General features: G+C 41.6%; 2 protein-coding genes across 2 annotated transcripts; both read left to right on the plus strand.

The window, feature by feature from the left end:
* Positions 1–3,797: 3,797 nt before the first annotated feature.
* Positions 3,798–15,600, plus strand: LOC311039747 (uncharacterized protein). Its single transcript, XM_084049709.1, has 9 exons — positions 3,798–3,945; positions 5,346–5,548; positions 6,645–6,746; positions 6,991–7,086; positions 7,663–7,773; positions 8,891–9,008; positions 10,010–11,195; positions 11,297–11,355; positions 12,798–15,600. The coding sequence occupies exons 1-9, from the start codon at positions 3,912–3,914 to the stop codon at positions 14,324–14,326; spliced, it is 3,438 nt and encodes a 1,145-aa protein (XP_083905835.1). The 5' UTR covers positions 3,798–3,911; the 3' UTR covers positions 14,327–15,600.
* Positions 15,601–19,046: 3,446 nt separating this feature from the next.
* LOC311039731 (tetraspanin-7-like) lies at positions 19,047–20,132 on the plus strand (the record flags this gene model as incomplete). Its single annotated transcript, XM_084049685.1, has 1 exon — positions 19,047–20,132. The coding sequence occupies one exon, from the start codon at positions 19,047–19,049 to the stop codon at positions 20,130–20,132; it is 1,086 nt and encodes a 361-aa protein (XP_083905811.1).
* Between the last annotated feature and the right edge of the window lie 1,713 nt (positions 20,133–21,845).

Raw genomic sequence — 21,845 nt, forward strand, 5'->3', positions numbered from 1 at the left:
TTCATCCCTATTCATTTTACGTCTTTGTATGACAAATAGCCGATCGAGTTATTAGCTTGTGGATCTGCTAGTTACGCTTTTTGTTTTTCATTCTTTTATAATTTATATTAAAAAATAACATGAATGATGTTTTGACAAATTTGCCCAAAATGGGGATGCAGGGTTAACATACATGAATACATTGTGATATTATCAAACATAAATGTCAAACAAGGAAATGCATTTATTTATTTCAGTCTAACCTGAACTTGAAGCAGGGAGAAAATGTACTTGCAGTGAAAATATTTGTCAGGAATAAAATATGTTTGTACATTTCACTGTACACTGTGCACAGTTGAACTTCTCATTCTTCTGGTGCCATGAGGAAACCATTAAACATGAACACATTTCATGTTCATCCATGGATAATCATCTCTATTTCATCGCTGTCGGGCAGAAAACTAGTATTTCTTTTGAGTTTTATTTTTTATTAATGCCCTATTTTATACTTTGTTGTTTTGTCAGTGTCACACAAAAGTTGATCCTCACTAATGCTCATTATAAAATATCCTCCGTATCTCATCAGAAACCTGCCTACCAGTGACATCATGGATGGGGAATTCCAAGCTAATAGAAACTACAGCCTTTCTCTTCCTGGAAAGTTAGCATACTGTAATAGAAGCCATGCAACAATAAATAGTCAAATGATAATAATAAAGTTTGAAATGACCAAACCTGCAAACCGATGATGTCACTTGTAGGTAGTTTTCTGAACTGTGCACAGTCCACCTCTGAGACACAGAGCGAGTAGATACAAATGGTAAGATCAATTGTATGAAGACAAGGTTGAAAATAGGTGAAGTGTTCCTTTATATCTGTCTGTGGGTTTTATAAATACTTAACCAATGAAAAGTATTAACAAGAACTTGTAACTAAATCATAAGTACATTGGATCCATTGGAACACAGGTCCTTTTTACCATTTCCCTGAAAACGGTTTTGGACATACAAGGTTTGTGCCTGACAGCGACAATATGAAAGATTTGTGATGATGGTTTAATAAATTGGCTTTACCAAGTGTACAGTACATTTGTATCTTGCATTACTCAGAACATGCTCTGTACTGTAAAATCTTGAGTGTTAATTTAACACTTTATGGTAGATACATTTGGTTGAGGGTTAATGCACTGATTGTATTTTGAGTATACTGTAGATACATCACTAAAACCACAGCCATGTTGTTGAAGTCCAGAATGCACTTTGTTTAAGAAACCAAGCGACTTGTTGAATTTTTTGTTTTGTGAGCTTTGCCTGTTATAAACATTGAATACACTTTGCTTCAAAATGTAAAAAAGAAAACATTTATTTTCAAGCTCAGTCTTTAAAGCATTGTATCAAGCAAAACGGTGCCAATAAAAAAGTGACTAAAATATATACTGTATATTCCCTTATGTCTGATGTAAAAAGCCTGGTCTGTGTTCATGTGACCACCGATCTGTAAAATGATTATTTTTTTAATGCTTTATAGACCTGTGCATGAGTGTGCGTGCGAGAGATGCATAGTAGATGTGTATTGAAAAAGCCTGTCTCTTTCATGTCCTCCATTGAAAACTGCTGTAATGTAAACAACTTCGGCTATTAGCTTATTCTGTTTTATTCTTCATTTTCACATTTCATCTATTTCTATTAAATACAATTAGGTCAAATATTGAATTGAATAGAAAATGTCTACTAAGTCTACTTAAAGGATTAGTCACCCCATGGAGACTTGAATTCATGGATATATTTTAGTTTTTGGAAATATGTCAGAGAAGGTGGGATGAAGATCGGAAAGGAAGCTGGTAGGCTATTATAAAATACAAAAAACAGTCACTGCAAATAGTTCTAATGAAAGGAGCAGAAGGGGAGAAAGCATAATTACAAGACTTAGGGTGGGTCATACAGGGTTAAATAGCACATTGTTTATTATGCATAAGGCAGTGAGCAACAATTGTGGGAACTGTGGTGACACAGAAAATGTAGAGCATATTTTATTGAATTGTTTGATTGATTGATGTACTTTATTTAGTAAGACATGAAAACAGTACATGACAGTACATAACAGTACATGGAAGTACAAATTCACAATACAAGGTCTACTAAACTGGATAGCTCAGTTAAGCACGTAGCTTGTTTAAGATGAGATCCCCACGCACACAAATCATGATGACATATAAGAGACAGACAGATATACACACTACTATACAGAATGTCATACAATCAGTTTACAGGTTACTGGTATGAAGGGTGAAAAATATGTACAAAAAAAGAAAGAGAGAGGGGGGGGGGTAGGTTAGGTTAGGACATGGGGTGGTTTAGGACTTGGACAGGGGCCATTTTTGAATTGCAGCCTCCTGAAGGTGTATCTTTAGGGCATTTTTGAAAGTGAGTAGGGTTTTACACTCCTTTACTCCTTTTGGTAGGGCATTCCACATTTTAGATGAATAGCATGAGAAAGAGTTCATTCCCTTTGTTGTGCCAAATCTGGGTTGAACATGGTTTGTGGAGCTGCCTCTGGTGTTATGATCATGGACTTGATTAACATTTTGGAAGTATTTTGACAAATACAGGGGGATCCCAATGTTGTGGTGTATCTTGAAGACCAGGCCCATAGCAAGTTGCTGTACTCTGTCCTCAACCCTAAGCCATCCAATCCTAGCAAAATGATCAGGGGTTAGATGGGTTTTGTAATTGAGGCCAAGAAGTAGCCTTACAAGTTTGTTTTGGGATGTTTGGAGCCTTGTTTTTAGGGCCTTGGAGGTGTTGTGATACCATGAAGTGCATGCATAATCATAATGACCTTGTATGAGGGCCCCTACAAGAATCTTCAGAGTATTCTTACTGACTTTACGAACAAGCCTCCACATCCTCCGTGTTATTTTGTGGACCTTTTTGATCGTCTTTTCAGCGTTTTTGTCACCTGAGAGGTTTGCCTCCAAGATGGAACCCAGGTAGGTAATTTCCTCCTTTCTTGTGATAACATTTTCGCCCACTTTGATCGTGAAACTCTCAGCCTTTCTAAGGTTAGGGTTGGACCCAAAGAGGATGGATTCAGTTTTACCCAGGTGTAATGAGAGTTTGTTGTCGGAGAGCCAGATGCAGATCTTGTTGAGTTCAGTGCTGAGAGTTTTCTCAACCTGCAGCCTGTCCCTGTCCGAGACCAGCAGAGCCGAGTCATCTGCGAACAGGAACAGTTTGCAGTCGCAAGCTGAAGACATATCATTCACATATATCAGGAATAGTAGTGGTCCTAGTATGCTTCCTTGAGGAACACCACAAGTCACTGGGAGGGGAGGGGACTGGGTGCCGTTTACTTCCACCACTTGCTCCCTCCCTTCCAGGTAGGATCTCATCCATTTCACCGACGTGTCATCAAAGCCTATTGCTTTGAGCTTATTGATCATAATTGGGTGATTAACGGTGTCAAAAGCCTTCTGGAGGTCCAGCATGACCATGCCGCAATATTTGCCCTTGTCGACATCTTGTTTGATAGAGTCAAACAAGAGAGAATTGAGAGAGAATTGTGACAGTCATGCAGAGAGAAAGAGTACAATTACATGACAAAGTTTGTTAATTGTTAAAAAAAAGTTAATTCTTGGAGCAGAGGGGAAGGGAGTAGTAACGGTTGGTAATGGTAGCAGAATAAGATAAAAGTTAATCGCTGGGATAAATGACATGACATTACACACTCTTGTACAGTAGGTGGCGGTATATACCTTTACGTTGGTTGCGATCCGCCAATAAACCAAGAGAAGAAGATGAGGCGGAAGAAGAGTTGAGGCGTCGGGTGCTTGCGTTCCATTAGCGCATGTTAGCCACTAAAACCACAAACACCCATCGTTTCACTTATACATTCATTTACACTTTTGCACCAGAACGTTTTTTTTAAAAGTCATGGATTCTAGAGGATCAAATCAAAGAATTATTGGTATGTATCTGAGTAAAGTTGCTTTAGCATTAGTGGGAAAACTGCCTAGCAACCAGTTAGCCTGGGATCAATACCATTTTCGGGTTTCTGATCCGGTTGGAGCGGAAATAACTTTACGTCATCAGGTGGCCGGAACCTCTGGTGCCGTGCACCTCCAAAATGATCCCCCTAGTTTAAAATGTGTTTTTTAAATATATATATATAAGTGTTTCGCTTCTTTTTGTATAATAATGGTTTGGTATGTCCATCTTTTTCCCAACTCGCAGTGTTACTAGCGAGGCTAAACGAATTGATGCGCAGTATGTGGGGAACAAAAGCAATGCGATGCCAACCGATACCCACCACCGGAACATGATAGTTTTTGTTTTCCTTTTTTCTAAACCGGATCACACGGGCCAGTTTAGAACGAATACCAGCCTTTCCTCCGCGGTGGAAATGCTGGTGACGCGAGGTTAATCGGTAGTACATGACTATTTAATGCCACTAAAACGCATCACGCGTGTTAAAAGTGTTATAATGTGTTTATTTAAATCATTTATGTTATTTGTGTATGTCCTTTTGTGTTGATGCACCAGGTCTGCGAAATGTGTTGCCATGTAATTTAGTCTAATGGCCACTCTACATTATTTGTCTCCAGCAACTACACTAGTTCATATTCTGATGCCCTGTGTAGTTATCGACAGTGGTGTAAAGTAACGAAGTACATTTACTCAAGTACTGTACTTCAGTACAATTTTGAGATATTTTTATTCTACTGGAGTATTTCCAATGTTCAGTGTACTTTTACTTCTACTGACTCCACTACAGATCTCAGAGGCAATTATATGCTTTTACTCCACTATCATTATTTGAAAACCTTAGTTACTAAGTTACTTTGTAGATTTTTATTATTATTACAAAACATACATTAACCTTTTCAGCCCTATATACATTTCGGCCATTTAAAATAGCCGATCTACAAGCTCACAATGCGTTGCAGGCATTGTGAGCTTGTAGATCTGCTATTTTCAAAATATTTTTAAACATTTGAAAACGTGTGGGACATCGAAATTGGACATTCTGCATAATGAGTACTTTCTACTTTTGGTACTTTTAAGTACATTTTGATACCAATTTTTTTTACTTTTGAAAATTTGAGTACTTTTTCCACCAGTGGTTGTGCTGGGGAAAAGAAGAGAAATAATAATTTGGGATCATTTGTTTTCTAAGAAAATATAAATATTATATATTTTTCTTTGATTTGTTGAAATATAAGGAAACCTTTCTTATACATACAAATCGACACAAAGAAAATAAAACCTTTAAGCCCTGTACATCATGCAATTGAATACCGAAAATCGCCGATCTACAAGCTCACAGATTATCTCTATGACGACCCATGCTCCTCTTGTGTCCCGCAGACCCGGGTCTGCCCCTCTCTTCCCTGCGGCTGCTGGTTCCACCGCTGCGGCTGCTGTCCGCCGCCATGTGGCAGGTGGCCAAGCAGAAGGACGTCATGAGTTACGGCACATTGGAGCAGCTGGTGCTCACGGTGACGGAGTCGGTGCCTGGACTCATAACCCACATGCAGAGAGCTCAGCTCGTTCTTGGGCTGAGAGCAAGGGTGAGCAAGAAGTGCCGAGTGTGTCCAAGGTTGTTATACCACTTACATCCGCTAGACTTGATAAACTGGACCTGAGTTGTCTCTGTACTTCAAGAAAAAAAGTGATAGTTTATGGTTAAGGAAAATATTTTAGTTGGGGTTAGTTATAAGGGGTGCCCGCTGACCTAGCGGTCCAGGTGCATACCACATACAGGCTCTAAAGGCAGGTACACACTGCAGGATATTTGGTCCGATTTTGCTGTCAAAACCTCCCGATCTGACGCAGATCGGCCTTTGATCGGCGAGATAATGCTCGCTGTGTGTGAAAGGCTCTGCGAGACGATCTGGCCGCGATCATCCGCTCTACGATGGCTTTCCGACCGTTTTCAAAGATCTACCCCGCTAGATCTTCAGTTGTGTCCCAGACAGGACAGCAGACAATATCATACAGTATGAAAGGAGCTGCGACCACCTTGCGAGGAGATGTACGCTACAGCCAATGAGAGCACATTACAGCCACCGTGGCTATGGAAGGTCGTGGACCTGACCACAACAAACAGATCCCCCGCATAGTTACCGTCCTAGAGAGAGAGAGAGAGAGAGAGAGAGAGAGAGAGAGTCAAATGAATTGGAATAAACACAAATGTATGTATTGGGTCTGACTCTGGAGACAGCATCCTAGTGAACTATCCTACAGTGTGTAATCCCTGGTCGGGGATCGATCTATAGTGTGAAAACCACAACGATATATGACAGCCGATTTCAAGAAATAAACTCCTGCAGTGTGTAATGCTTAACGATCAGACGACCCCCGACCACTTTAAAAGTCCTACAGTGTGTACCTGCCCTAATGCAGCCTGACAGCGTGTCATGGATTCGAATCCCGATCCCGACGACCTTTGCTGCGTGTCACTCCCCGTCTCTCTCTCCCTGTTTCCTGTCAATCTCCACTGTGTACTATAACTAAAAGCAGAAAAGCCCCAAAGAAATCTACTGAACAAACACTATAGCAATGATTACTATCAGAGTATAGACCTGATTAATATTTATTTCAACAGACAAAATCGCAGCATCTTAATTCTTTGGGTTTTGCAGTGACTATATTTCGGTGTTTCAGCTTATTCTGGAGCTGTGCAAAGGTTCAAGCCGCGGCTGTGTTGACTCTCAAGCAGTCCAGCGCTGTCTGGACAAGCTGCGCTTCACCCCTACAAACACTGCAGTAAGCAAACCTTGTATCTCCATATTTCATATTTTAACCAATGAAAAGAGCTTGTGACTAAATAATAATAATTATTATATAATAATTAGATCCATTGGTGATTTTTTTCTATTTCCTGAAAAGTAGCGGTTTTAGACCAGCAAGGTTTCTTCCTGACAGTGACGATATATTTGACCTACATATTGATCATTTTTCAACTTTATTTATTGGTTCTGTTTTGTGACATCCGTTTGTTGTTTTGCAGTTCAAGAATGCGGATGTGGAAAAAACTGAGTCCAATTTCATTGCTCTTGTACAGAGCCTGCTTAAAGACCCGGCAGAGAGAGCATACTTCTACCAGGTTTGATCCTTTCAGATCGACACCAGCATAGTTCTGAATCCTGAGCGATAATGCTGCAATCTAGGGGTTGCTTTAATGAATAAAACATTATTGTAATGGTAGAGTATGTTAACACAAAATAACTTGTACATCTTTATGGTAGAGTATGTTAATATACAATATAACTAGCACATCTGCAGTGGTTGGAGGTGGTCTCCCTACTCTTCCATTGAGAAATTTAGACCCAGTGTCGAGTAGGACACCTACTGGTTGATAATGTTAATAAAGTTATTTGAAGGAGACTATATAGAATAGAATTGGACCCTAGATGCACCACCATCTTCATTGCAGTTTGGACATCATTGCAATTACCTCTTCTCTCTAGAGGATAAAACGTATGGAATCTTAACACTCAGAGTTAAATTCACTCATGGTTTGACTGTGTAACATAGCCCTAATAACTGACCTTTTTTGTAAATAAATATATATATATATATGCTGTCATCATTATTATTATATAATTCATCTATAGAGTTGACTTTCAAAGCAGAAGGCTAATAGTCTGTGGCTGTTTTATGAATGATTGCTGCCTTCCAGGAGGTTTTTCCAGTGGAATATGGATCCAAATATGACGATGCTCTGCATATTCTCCTGTGGGAGTTGGTCTCCAAACTGGAAAAGCTGTTTCCAGTACCAGACCTCAAACAGGTACCCTCCACACACCTGCACCTAACTATTAATCTTACGGCATCGCCACCCAGATGTCTCAATCTCTATCCCTTGTGCAATGTGTTGCAAAACATTCCATGTTATACAAACCCATGCAGCTGAATTATGTCACAGTTGTATCCACGTAATGGAACGCTTTTAGTTTATGTTTTTTTTTAGATTAATATTCTCGGGGTTACACAACACATACATTTAAAACACATTGCAATGTCCTTTCACACTGTATGCAAGTTGTCCTTGTACTGTACATCCAAACGTGCTGTATGTCACAATATACTACATCAAAGCAGTCTTTTTTTGGGTGTGCAATAAAAGCCAACTCTGACATTTTTCTATTTGATCTCTGTGTCATTTGGTGTGAATGAAATCCATTAAGACCTGAGGCTGATTCTACAAATACCTTCTAAATCAAGTAGTTCTCAAACTTTTTCGTGCCAAGAAAAAATATGAAGAAAAATGAACTTATGTTGCTATATATATATATATATATATATATATATATATATATATATATATATATATATATATATATAGCAGATATACAAGCTGCTTGTAGATCTGCTATTTTTGAAAAATCGTGAAAATGTGTGCAAATCTTTGAATATATATTCTTTTAAAGCAAACATTTTTAACTGAAATCTTTGCTTCTGGGGGTCCCTGGAACAAAATATTTTGAGATGGGGGTCAGCGGCCAAATACATATACATTTTGGGGGTCCTTGACATGAAAACGTTTGAGAACCACTGACATAGAAACATGCGTTTTTCAGAAAACCGTTCAGGATTTAGAAGACATTTTGCAGAATCGGAACCTCAGGCCTCAATGGGTATATATGGCTGATGGTTCCCCCCCATGATTCCAACACTGGCCTTTAGAAATTTCTAGAGCATTATAGTGATGGCGTTGTTTTCAAACTTACAATTTCAGTTAATTAAATGTCATCACCTGTACTGTAGTTCAGCCGTACCGTACTGTAGAACAAAGCCACATTTATTTCAGTCACGACTCGCATTCACACCAACAGATACAGAGCAACGGAGTTGGTGGAGTTATCCCTTTAAGTGTAACAGGCTGTGTTTCTGGTTTGTGGTCATAGACTGCAGCGTGGCTGGGGTCTGCTCCGTCCTCGCTGGAGGAGTGTGCGCAGGCGACGCCTGCAGAGCTAAGCTTCATCTACCAGCACCATAAAAGCGCGGGTCTTCTGAAGGTGCCATGTGAGTGTCTTTGAAACCACTTAAACCCTATACCTAGTTGACACCCTTTTGTTTTCGCTCTACACAAAATATCTTCAGGGAAAATAGCAGATCTACAAGCTCAAAACGTATCACAAAGTGATGCGTTGTTGGGATCTGCTCCCAGAATAGGAAGGCTTGGGTCCAGTGCTGTACCAAAGAATGAGAAAAGTTCAAAAGACATGGACATCCTAGACCTACTAGGGTGCTGAATCAAAAAAGCTCACCATGTAATAAAGATAAAATACACACACCAGGAGGCTCCCATTTGTAAAGATTTATCATAGTGACGTTTCGAGCACTAGGGCTCTTCCTCAGACCTTTTAATACAGAGAGTCGCCGGCTTACCTGGTGTGCAGATTCTATGTTTTATACACAAGTGTTCTACCATTGCCATATAGTGCAATCAAAATATTGTGCTGCCACAGCATATTTTTGAAAAATATGTATACTTTTTGTCTGTATTTGCTGTGTGTGTGTGTGTGTGTGTGTGTGTGTGTGTGTGTGTGTGTGTGTGTGTGTGTGTGTGTGTGTGTGTACATAATGTACAATGTATATACAGTATATTAATTGTATTGATGTTCCTATCATCAGTCGTTGTTGTCTCCGCCAGGAGACTATGTTTTCGTTCTCGTCCTTCCGTGTGTCCACCAAGCTAACATTGGTCAAGCTTCACGTGACACGTGACAATATGTTGAAAGGGTGTGCTTTGATTGGCTAGCGAGACGCATGATGAAATAGAGTCCTATAAATAGGTGTGGCACTTCAAAAGATCATTTATATCTTTTGAAGTGAGGTAAGACAGGATTAATCAGGAACAGTACTGGCGGAGACCTGTGCTCTGAGGAGCACATTTTCTAGTTTATCACTGTCACTATGCTGCTACAATGTCCAAGAACCGGCACAAAACTAATTTGTACTTTCAGGTACATGTACACAAGACAATAAAGAACCTTAACTTTTACTCTTTTCTCTCTTGCTAGATGGCCCTTCATCCACTGCTGGCAGCTGTATAATGTCTGCTTTATCCATCCCTCCCTCGCAAAAAAACACCGCTGCCATTGGACTAGAAGCGATGCATAGCTATGCTAACATACTTAATCCCATCACTTTTGTGGGAGCAGACCAGTATAGGGTTGTGACGGTTTACACCGATTACACCGAAGTGGTAGTCGGGCCCGAGTTCGCGGAAGAGGTAGTGGAGTCAACAGAGGAGGTCCACATCCAGACGGAGCTCTGTGAAGCACAGATGGAGGCTATAGAGGATGGTGGTGACGCTGGTGAAGAGATGGAGGCTCTGAGTTCACATGGGAGAGAATCCGGTGAGAACCTAGAAGTGGCTAAAGCACTGGAAACCTTAACGAAGACGTTTACGCTCAGGAAGGAAGCCATGGACCTGGATGCATCAGCAGAGAAGGTGGTTGATGATTCAAATGAGGTGGAGTCAGAATTCACCACAGTTGAAGGAACAGCACATGAAGTGAGCGTCCAATTAGACAATGAAGTTGATGACATTGTACGGCCTGGGCAGGTAAGGAACGGGCAGACAGAGTCAAACTTGCAGTTCAGGGATGAAGAAGAGTCTGTGTCTGTCAGCCAAGGGCCGACAGACTCTTCCAGTGAACCCCCTGTCACTGAAACTCAACAGTCGGCCCCTGACCCTGAAACTCAACAGCCGACCCCTGACCCTGAAACTCAACAGCCGACCCCTGGCCCTGAAAATCAACATTTGGCCCCAGGCTCTAAAACGCAACACTTGCCCCCTGGCTCTGAAACGCAACAGTCCCCCCCTGGCTCTGAAACACAACAGTCCCCCCCTGGCTCTGAAACGCAACAGTCGCCCCCTGGCTCTGAAACGCAACAGTCCCCCCCTGGCCCTGAAACGCAACAGTCCCCCCCTGGCTCTGAAACGCAACAGTCGCCACCTGGCTCTGAAACGCAACAGTCCCCCCCTGGCTCTGAAAGGCAACAGTCGCCCCCTGGCTCTGAAACGCAACAGTCGCCCCCTGGCTCTGAAAGGCAACAGTCGCCCCCTGGCCTTGAAACTCAACTGTCGCCCTCCTCGGAAATCGTGCGCAGATCCACCCGTCTTGAAATTAAGAAGTCAACCAGGCAGCACACACTTAAAGCCAAGACTTCGTCGAAGGAGAATATTGGAAAACATAAAATGTATAGTATATTATTTGCATACGTTTTGTATGATGAATATAACGTGTCATTCTGTTGTTTGCCACTAATATATCAGCAATATATATTCTTTTCTTCACCAGGAACAGTGCTGAGGTAGCAATTGCCTCATCTGTCATAGCAGTCAAAGGAATTAACACAGGTAAATAAACTAGAGCCCCACCCGTGGCCGATTTTTGGATCCGAACTCGATTTTCAGAGAGTCCTAGATCGCTGATAACCAATGATTTGACCAATATTACCCGGAGGGGTCTTTATCACCGTGAAGGGGTTTATTTCTCGACAGTGACCTGCTCACCATTCACGGCTACTTAATAAAGCAATTAATAAAATTGTCACAAAATATAACAAAACTATTTAATACATTTAGGATTTAATTGCTTCCGGTAAAGACAGATAAAAGTCCATTAGATCAGTGGTTCCAAAACTTTAGCTCAAGACCCAAAAAAGAAATTAGATGTTTGCCCGGGACTCAAACTAGTGAAAATAGCAGATCTACAAGCTCACAACGCGTTGTTTTGCGCCGCGTTGAGCTCGTAGATGTGCTATTTCCACTACTTCTTAACTCACTGAGTGCCATTAACGTGTTTCACGTGTTTTTACCGCTATGGCGCTGGGTGCCATTAACGTGTTTGACGTGTTTTTGAAAAAATAGTAAAAACATGTTCAGAACCCAAGATATCATCATCTGAAGATGTGCAGCTCCATCCACTCCTTGTTTAACTTAGAACTGAAAAAGGCTGTATCTCGCTTCCTAAGCACTTTTTGTTTTCTGTGAAAAAAACTCTGGCACTTTTCAGAATCAATTCTGAAATAATTCTGGCAATCCTGGCACTCAGGGAGTTAAACATTTATTTTTATGGAAATTATTTGTAAATTCGTTTTTACGTTTTTAAATCTTTTGAAATATTATATATTTCTTTTAATCTAGGGTAAAAATGTGGGATATTTACTCACGATCCATTAAAATTGATTTGGGAAACGGTGCATTAGATTATGGCAGGTGCATCCAGCTAACGCAACAGGTTGGCTAGGAAATGTCCAGTTGGAAATATTGATCAAATATGAATCAAAATCTGGTACTGCATTGCCTATTGCTTGCCTCAAATGTTTTCAAAAACATTCTTTAGTTTACTTAAGCGTAAAATGACATAGTGTGTTAACATAGCTGCCTTATTGAATGCGATAACAACCAAGCACTGCAGATTGATTGATTTATTAATGTGATTCAGCGGTCATTATTGAATAATAACAGATCAGAATCAAATATTCAACCAAGCCATATAATGAATACATTTAAAATACACAAACTGAACTTCTTTGACCACTTATGCCCTAAGATCGTCTATTTTCAAAAATAGCTGATCTACAAGCTCATAACAATTTAACTCGCCTATAATGACATGCCCAAAATAGAGACACCAGAATAAAAGTGGTTAAAAATTGAGTCACTTCGGCTGCATCATTTCCGATAGCTTGTCGTCAAAAATGTATCAAAATGATATAGCGGATATATTAGACAGAGTGACTGGTTGAAACCAAATGCACATATTTGAACCGCTCTCTATTTCTTATTTATTCTAGATGAATGTGGAGAGATGACCTCCATCATCTTCACCTGCTCACAGTGTCCTTTCCATAACTCAGATGAAGACAGCCCCCCTCATATCCACATACAAAATGTCCGCACAGACGAGTACAGGACACTCATGGATGCAAAGCAGGACGGAGATGAATTCTTGCCTTCTCCTTGCAACACGGATCAAATATTCACCTCAATCAAGCTTTTCCCCAAAGGGGACACGCTCAAGACAGAACAACATGATAATAATGAACATTGTGATGGTATTGCTGTAGAACTCTCACCCCCCCAAGGCAAACGGAAGGCCCTGACGTGTGAAACATGTGGTAAGGTGTTTACGCGCACGTCAGACGTCCGCAGGCACCAGCTCACCCACACGGGAGAAAGGCCCTTCCATTGCTCCCAGTGTGATCGTACCTTCCAGCACTCGTGGGACCTGACCAAACACGAAAGCAAACACCACGGAATGCCCATCTCCTTCTCCTGCCAGATGTGCAAGAGCTCCTTCGCCAACCTCCGCGCCTTAACCGTCCACCATAAAGAGTCCCACTCGGGAGAGAGCAAACTCCCTCAGATCTGTTCCATCTGTAGCCAGAGCTTCTCCGCCGCCTCCGAGCTGCTCGAGCACAAGAAGAGCCACGGCGTTAGCCTGCGCTACGTCTGCCAGCAGTGTGGCGAAGGCTTTGCCACCCTGCTGGCGCGCTCGCTGCACCGGCAGACCCATCAGGTCAAGCGGCAGTTCAAGTGCCAACACTGTGACAAGACGTACACGCGCAAGTCGGACGTGAAGAGGCACCAGGCCACCCACACGGGCGAGCGTCCGTACCAGTGCAACCAGTGCAGCAAGCGCTTCTCCCTTCGCTTCATGCTCATGAAGCATCTCCAGACTCACACAGGCGAGCGGCCCTTCCATTGCTCCCATTGTCCAAAGAGGTTCACGCTGGCCTCCATCCTGGCGAGACATGAAAGGATGCACACAGGGGAAAAGCCCTTCCTCTGCTCTCAGTGTGGGAAGGGTTTCCTCTCCCAGGGCGAGCTCTCCAAACACTACAGGTCCCACGTGGACGACAGGCCGTATTCCTGCAATAAGTGCAACAAACGTTTCAAGAGCAAAAAAACACAACAAGATCACATGGTGTCGCACACGGGCGTGCGCCCGTACCCGTGCACCTACTGTGGGAAATGCTTTACGAAACCCTACGCACTAACCAGACACAATCTCATTCACACTGGAGAGAGACCGTTCCCTTGTGGTCACTGCGAGAAGGCTTTTCTCACCCTTAGTGAAGCACAGCTTCATGAGCGCATTCACACCGGGGAACGCCCCTATCCCTGCTCTCTGTGTGACCTCAAATTCAAGAGCTCCTCGGAGCTGGCGCGACACAAACGCTGTCATTCAGGACAGAAGCCGTCGAGACCGCACTGTGAACTGTGCATGAAAGCGTTCACCTCCAAGGCTAAGCTGCAGAAGCACATGGAAGCGGCTCATGGAGAACCTTTGGACTCTGCGATTTCTGAACAAAATAACTGAACATGCATCAGGAATAATATTGTCAGAGGCAGCTTTAATATGCATGCCTCAGGCTAAACTGTTAATTGGGGAGATTCTTATCGACGATACCAGGTTTAAACAGAATAATAGTCTGTTAATTACCTACTCAGTGCGGTTGACTGCTTAATTATATGTTGTTTGTTTGTTCATGGAATCCTGAAGGGTCATAATCGGACTCCCTTTACTTAAATAGTTTACAGTAGAATAAAGGGTTCAGGTTGTAATGTATACAGTCACTGTCAGGTGGAAACCTTGTATATCTAAAACTGTTGCTTTTAAGGAAATGTGTTCCAGTCTTTATACTTTTCATTGGATAGATATTTATAAAACCCACAGACAGACTTAACCACTTTCAGTCTGTGGTCAAATGTGTGCAAATCTTTGAATATATATATATTTCTAAAGCAAACAATTTTAACTCAAATCTTTGCTTCTGGGGGTCCCTGGAAAATATTTTGTTGCAGGGACCCCCCAGAAGCAACGATTTGAGTTAAAAATGTTCGCTTTAAAAATATATATATTCAAAGATTTGCACACATTTTCACGATTTTTCAAAAATAGCACATCTACAAGCTCGTATGAGCTTGTATATCTGCTATTTTTGAATAGCCCAAAATAATGCTTTTTAGCTCAAATCTAAAAATGATACAGTTCCAGGTCTTAATGGGTTAAGACATTGACAGAACAATTCATAGTAACTACAGAAACTTAAGACAAATCTCCATGTCTACATTGCAACACATGATGGAATGTCACTGGAGTGCCAGCATACAGTAATTAATTAAGCAATATTACATGAGAGGGTGTGCCATAATACTATAGATCAGCATGGCTGTGATTCCATTGTAAGCACACCTCATATCGTCGCAGTCGGGCAGAAACCTTGTTTATCTCCATAATTCTTCTTGTTTTGTTTTTTTCATAAATAAATGCCTTATTTTATACTTGGTCGTATGACAGTGTCGTGCAAAAGTAGCAAAAATATAGCTAGTCGAATCTATAAGCAACACGTTAAGACTATGAAAAAAACATTTTCTTTTGGACCACTGCATCCTGAACCCATAGGTGTTTTCTGCGTTAGCCTAGGTGCCATAATTGAAGTGTACAGTGTAACTGTCTTGAAGGTGGGTTAACCCATAAGTCTGAATAGCTGTGACAGAAATGTTTGATTGAAAGATTATCCTTGTTTTGACTGACGGTTTGAATGCTGCATCAGTTGAGTTTTCTTTTTGCCCTGAATTTCTTCAGTTGAAACCTTTGCACATTACTTCCATTATTTATTCAGATGTATTATTTAAGTCAAATAATGAATGTAAATGTATTCATTAAATTCATTCTTTCTTTTTTTTACCATTTGTGTATTGCCTATAATTTTAAATGTAATGCAATTGAAGGCCAGTGAGCTATTTATAGAAACATAAGCATAAATGTTTCTCCACTGAGGATATTCAACCCACTTAATTGAACTCTATATCAGTCAACAGTATAAAGCAGTATGAATTATCTCTTACAGTTGTCCTGTTCACAGTAGTAACTTTAATTTACTCTAGAAGAAGGACCTATGTCTGAACGTTTTTCAGGCCAAGGACCCCTTAGCTGAAACAGACATGAAGCAGGGACCCCCACTACATATTTTATAAAATTTTGTCGCAGATTAAACTTAGATGGCTTCATAGAATTGTTTGCCAGCACTATCATCGGTGTTGCGTTGGATTCATGTTAATATGTATTTTCAGACATTTAACCACTTCAGCCCTCAGTACTTAGTAAAATTGACGTTTCACTCTGTACCAAACCAAACCTCTTTGCCAAAAATAGATGATCTACAAGCACACAACGCTTCACAGCACGAGGCGTTGTGAGCGTGTAGATCTGCTATTTTTGGCTGAAGTTCTCAGAAAAGGGTTGGGTTCAAGTGGTTAGTGTATAATAAAAGCTCCTATCACAAATATTTGGCAGCCGCCCTGTAGTAACTCTGAGGACCCCCTGTTGAAGACCCCTGGTCTAGTCCATTGGTTTGAAAACATTTTGTGCCCAATACAAGTCACCAATGAGAAAGTCAAAATCTAAAGGCATTCATAGTGAAAATGGCAGATATGCAAGCTCACAAGTTCCAACACATAGGCCCGGACCGCTGGCCTAGCGTTCCGGGCACCTAGGCTCCAATGTAGCCTGACAGCGCGTCGCAGGTTCGAGGCCTTTGCTGCGTGTCACTCCCCATCTCTCTCTCTCCGTTTCCTGTCAGCCAACTGTACTGTTATTATGACTGTCCTTTTTAAAATGGCATCCGTTTCTAACAAATGTGTTTAATTAACAGAAAGTCTTTAATTAGCCCTTTACTGGTCGGGGTGCCTTTGAGAGAGACTGATGATAAAAATTCATGTACCATTTAACAAGGGAGCAATAGTGCATAATTACAATGACCTTAGGGATATTTTCTCACTGCATTCAAAGTCTATTTTTAGCATCCGGTATGACTCGTAGTACTGATTGAAGATGTGTTTTCATTCATTAAAAAAATGGAGCAGCATTATATTAATTAAAATTCAAAAGTTAATTTTATCGTCTAAGTTGACCCCCTCTATTGTTTAAGTTGCTCGATTCAGTATTGATCCATTTGATATTCATTTTATCAGACACGCCCCCTTCCTATACAAACCTATTGTAACTTAAAACTCCAAATTCAAACATTTGTGAAAAATGTTCATCGACTACCTTTTTCCACTGACGAAAACTTATAAAAAACTAAGCTATGATGACCTAAAGTAAACTATGACTAACCAGAAAAAGTGCAGAAAAGCACAGGTCTCCGCCAGGTCGGGTAGGTTATTGTGGCCTCCTGGTGGCGCTATAATAGGCCAATGTGAAAAGGGTGCCATTTATTCCTCGGCCTCACGCAATCAGACCTCATGATTTGAGGCATTTTGTTCAAAATATTTGTTTTGCAAAAATCGGCCTGCTGGTGGCGCTATAACAGGCCAATGTGATAAGGGTGGTATTTCTTCCTCGGCCTGGTGGGAATGTGCCTGCAAGGTTCTGTCTGTTCTCACCAAGCGGGCAGAGTGGTCCGCCTCGCTGCCAAGTGGGACGAGTGGTCCTCCGCTGGGGGTGAGAGTTCCGCGCAAAAAAAGGGTTTGTGTTTTGGGGCGAGCGTTCCTGTTAACTTCCAGACCACTGCCAGTCAGTACTGAGATACGTAGCTACAAATTGTGAGCTGGTATTCCTGATGTGGTTGGGTCGGCACTATTCTGCATAGTTCATCTTTTTATGTTTTTTCATGTGCCCTATTTCACTCATTCCTATGACAGCGTTGCACAAAAGTGGCAAAAATAGCTGATCTACAAGGTCACAACCTGTTGCATCTCTACTTTTGAAAAACTTTTAACATTAACAAAGCAGCAATGTACACTACAGCTCTCTTTTTGGCTGAGCCTGACACCAACTACCCAAAGCAAATTGCTTTCAATTACGAGCACCTTTTTCGTTTGTTAGCATTATCTGCACAGATTTTGTTCTGTGTGTCAATCTCTGAACCCATCAATTAATGCCAATAATAATATTAATTATTATTATTATTGCTATTATTAATTAATTAATTAGATTCATTCATTACTACATTAATTATTGTTACCACCCTCACTAGAGGCTTTAGTCTTGTTGAAGTTTAAATTCAAGCAACATAAACATAGATTTTATGAGAATTTGTAACTGTCACCTGTATTAATGTTTTTATATTGAGTAGGACCGTTGCTTGAATCTATATCGTTAATTTTCATGAGCTCAACAGTTGCCACCCCTATCTTAATTGAAGACCTACTATAATATCCTTAATTGACTATAAATTACGTCGTCTCCAATGGTCCAATTAATATTTTGACCTTCACATAAAAGATGTATTGGCGTGTGTATATAAATTATTTTCAAAATTACGATATATTTTAAAGGACTGGAGGGTTAGTTCTGTGTTTTTGCTAGAGATTAATGGACATTACAATTTCCATCTGTAATCAAAGTTTCTTTCAAAAATAGTTTTTACTGCCCTGATTTTCAAAACACACATTAGTTACATTTCTCTTTTGTGTTGACATCGAAATATAAGTACCATAAACTTATTTTGAAATGTAAAAATATTAAATAAGTCAAATTTGTCTGTGCGTCATGAAGGCTAAGGCTTGAGGAAGCAGATAGAAAATTCAAAAATGTCACTTAAATAGATTTGAGGACTTTCTGCCGGCTCATTGATGCCACAAATGGAGCATAATAAAAACCAAACGAGTGTCTCCTCCGCACCGAGAGAGGGTGTGCGTGGGTGGATTCCAAGTCCATCCCACCGCAGAAAAACACCACCAGGCTTGACCAGAGAGAGGGACAGCAGAGAGGACGCCACGATCGACGGAGGAATTTGTGGTGACCATGCAGGTGTAAAGAATGGCTCGAATAAACAGATAAATAGAGTGGAATAAAGGCGTCTGCGGATGCAGATAACACTTCAACGCGACACCCATCATCGGGATTTATGGTATAGTTGGTGCAGGGGGGTGGCGGTGGCGTATTAACAGCCAGTCATAAAGAATTGGGGGGGGGGGCTTTGTGTTGCAGGAGAACAAGAAAGAGAGGGGGCATAGCTAGAGAGAGAGAGAGAGGAAGGGTTTGCATGAAGGAGAGAGAGGGGGAGGTTGATAAAGCCGGAGCCAGCACCATGAGCTCTGCACTGCCTTACGACTCCCTGCCACCTCGGCTGAGTCCCGGCAGACGGGTTCTGGACTGGGAGCGCGAGCAGCTCGCCACACGGAGGCCGTCTTCTCCAAGGGGTCTCGACCTCCTCACTCTTCCGTCTCTCCCTCGTCGAGCGTCCGCCATCCCAGGCTACCTGCTCTCTCCCTACCGAGAGCATCCAGACCCCCTCCAGCAGCAGCGAAGCCTCTCCTCTTCCCTGTGCTCCGAGGCCTCCCTGGCACCCCCGGCACTCCCGCCTCCGGGCGCCGGCCAGCCCTGCTGCCGGCCCGTGGGCGTCATGCATCTCCTACGCCTGGGGCTCCTGGCATTCAGCTGCCTCTTCTGGGCAGCCGGGTTAGCCATCTTCACCATGGGAGTGTGGGCGCAAGCCTCGCTGGCAGACTACATGTTGCTGTCCGCCAACCGCTATCCCAATGCCCCGCTCATTCTTCTGTCTACAGGTGCAGCCGTCACCGCTTGGGGCTTCCTCGGGTGCCTGGGGGTGGCCGCCAACTTGCCCTGTGTGTTAAGGGCCTACGGGTTCTTTCAGTTGGCTGCACTTATAGCCGGCCTCGCCACAGGACTCTCTGGCCTCTTCTATCGTGAAGACATCGCTGGAGGGTTTCGCAGCGGCCTGCAGCGAGCAGTGGCGGGCTATGCCGATGACGAGGGTCGGTCCGACGCTCTGGACAGCCTCCAGAGGGCCCTCGAGTGCTGCGGGGCCGAGGGTTGGCGCGACTGGCTGACCTCCGACTGGGCCAACCAGGATGTAGGATTCTCAGCCATGGGGAACGGCACCTGGGTGTCAGTGCCGGACAGCTGCTGTGTGAGGCGCAAGGGGTGCAGGAACCGACCACTTCCTTCAACGGACAGTGAAGGAGTGGTCGCCGCCGGGATCCATCCACACGGCTGTTTCCGGAAGGTCTTCAGCTTCGTCAATGACAACGTCTTCCACATTGCTGCCACTGTATTGGGACTAGCCTTCACCCAGATAGGTGGCATTGCCCTAGCTTGTCTGCTAGCCAAGAGATTGTCACCAAGACATCCCCGACTCGTAGTGGCACATTAATGATCAATGGAGAAGTAGGCACACTTGGACACATTGCCCATAACCTCTTATTTTAGACAAGACCATGTAAATAAGTTGCCCCATGGATTCTTCAAAAAGATTCCCTAAGTCCTACCTAACGTCTACAACTCTGTGCAGGATTGAATTATTTCTTCTGATGTTTCATGAACATTGACCAGCAGATTCCCTCTTCAAACATGACAATGGAGAATGCACCATTACGCAGTATTGAGGTTGGCTGCAATTAGTAGATGTTAATTTCCACTGACTGTTATACATTGTGTGCTTAATTATTTTTGTTTTCCACTGCATTGAGTGAATTGGTAAGAGATTTAGCAATATTCACACAATAATTGTCAAACTTGAAAAAACATATTATTGCCAAATGTGCAGGTGGACCTTTGAGGTTTCAGGTGCTTACGCACTCTGGTGCAGTGAAGTATGTTAGACAAACGATGAGGAAGGTTACATGAGGTTATGCTACACATGTTTGCCTATAGTTCCCTCAGCAGTGTTGGATATTTGACAGGCACTAACTTCCTTTTTATGGGCTTAAAAACAAAAGTATGACTCTAGTAGTGCAACATTTCACTTCATGCCTTCTACAACCAATAATGCATTGCATTGCACAGGTGCTGTGAGTGCCCAACATGCATGAAACATGCCTGGTCTTTGGTCAAAATGATCATCTCCTTTTGCTTTTGTAAAAATGTGAGAATACAATATTTCTTGTCTCCATCAAACTACTTTTTATTTGATTTAAATATTAGTGAGAATGTGCAGCTCATTATTCTGTGTTGCCATTGCTTTGATATAAAATATAAAGCTATGTCTATAGCAGAGGGGTTGATTGTACTATCTGCATCCATTTACAGTGCAAAGCAAAAGCCATGAGTGGTATTGAACACTGAATATTTTAAAAATGGTCCCTGGACCTTATTTTAATTTTCAGGGTTAAATTACCACTCTAGATTTTGCAGTGTACCCCTCTTTTCGGAACAACATGCAAGTTGGGTCAATATATAATATATCCAGATAATTGTACTCATTATAATCCATCTCACCTCTCCTATTATTATTGATCTTGTAAATGTGTTATGCTTGTATTATGTATCCCACATGATGCACATATTGTGTAAAATATATTCTAATGATTACCAGCAGTGGGTGAGAGCATGAGCAAATCTGTGTAGAACATATCTGACCGACAATAAACAAAACAAAAAATCTATGCCTCGTTATGGAAAATGGCATTAGATGTGCAGGATAATATCAATTTCAAGCTCTGACGGTTCTCTGTCTCTGAACATAAAATGTATTGGCCCCAGCATTGTTGTACTATCACACCGTAAAATCCTGTGTGTTCATTTATCTCTGAGAGGGTAGAAATGGAACCAAATGCATACATTTGTAACACTTCGCATCACAAATGGATAAATTACCACTGAGGATTTTACTGTGCATGTAATGAATAGTTTAGTAAGTGAACTTTGAGTGAAACTCTTTATCATGTGGACAAGCATAAAATATTTTATGTTCTAATATATATATAATAATCTAATATGATTAATTTAAACATGAATATGTGATTTGATTTAGACAAACTCAAATGTTAAACTATAATCATTTTAGACGTGTTGTTGTTTGTAACACAAGTTAAACTCTTTAAATTCTTTAAACATTTGATTTCCTTTCGTCCATCTTAAAGGCCTT

The sequence above is a fragment of the Gymnoscopelus microlampas genome, assembly GCF_963454915.1.
Source record: "Gymnoscopelus microlampas genome assembly, chromosome: 23".
NCBI classification, from domain to species: Eukaryota; Metazoa; Chordata; class Actinopteri; order Myctophiformes; family Myctophidae; genus Gymnoscopelus; species Gymnoscopelus microlampas.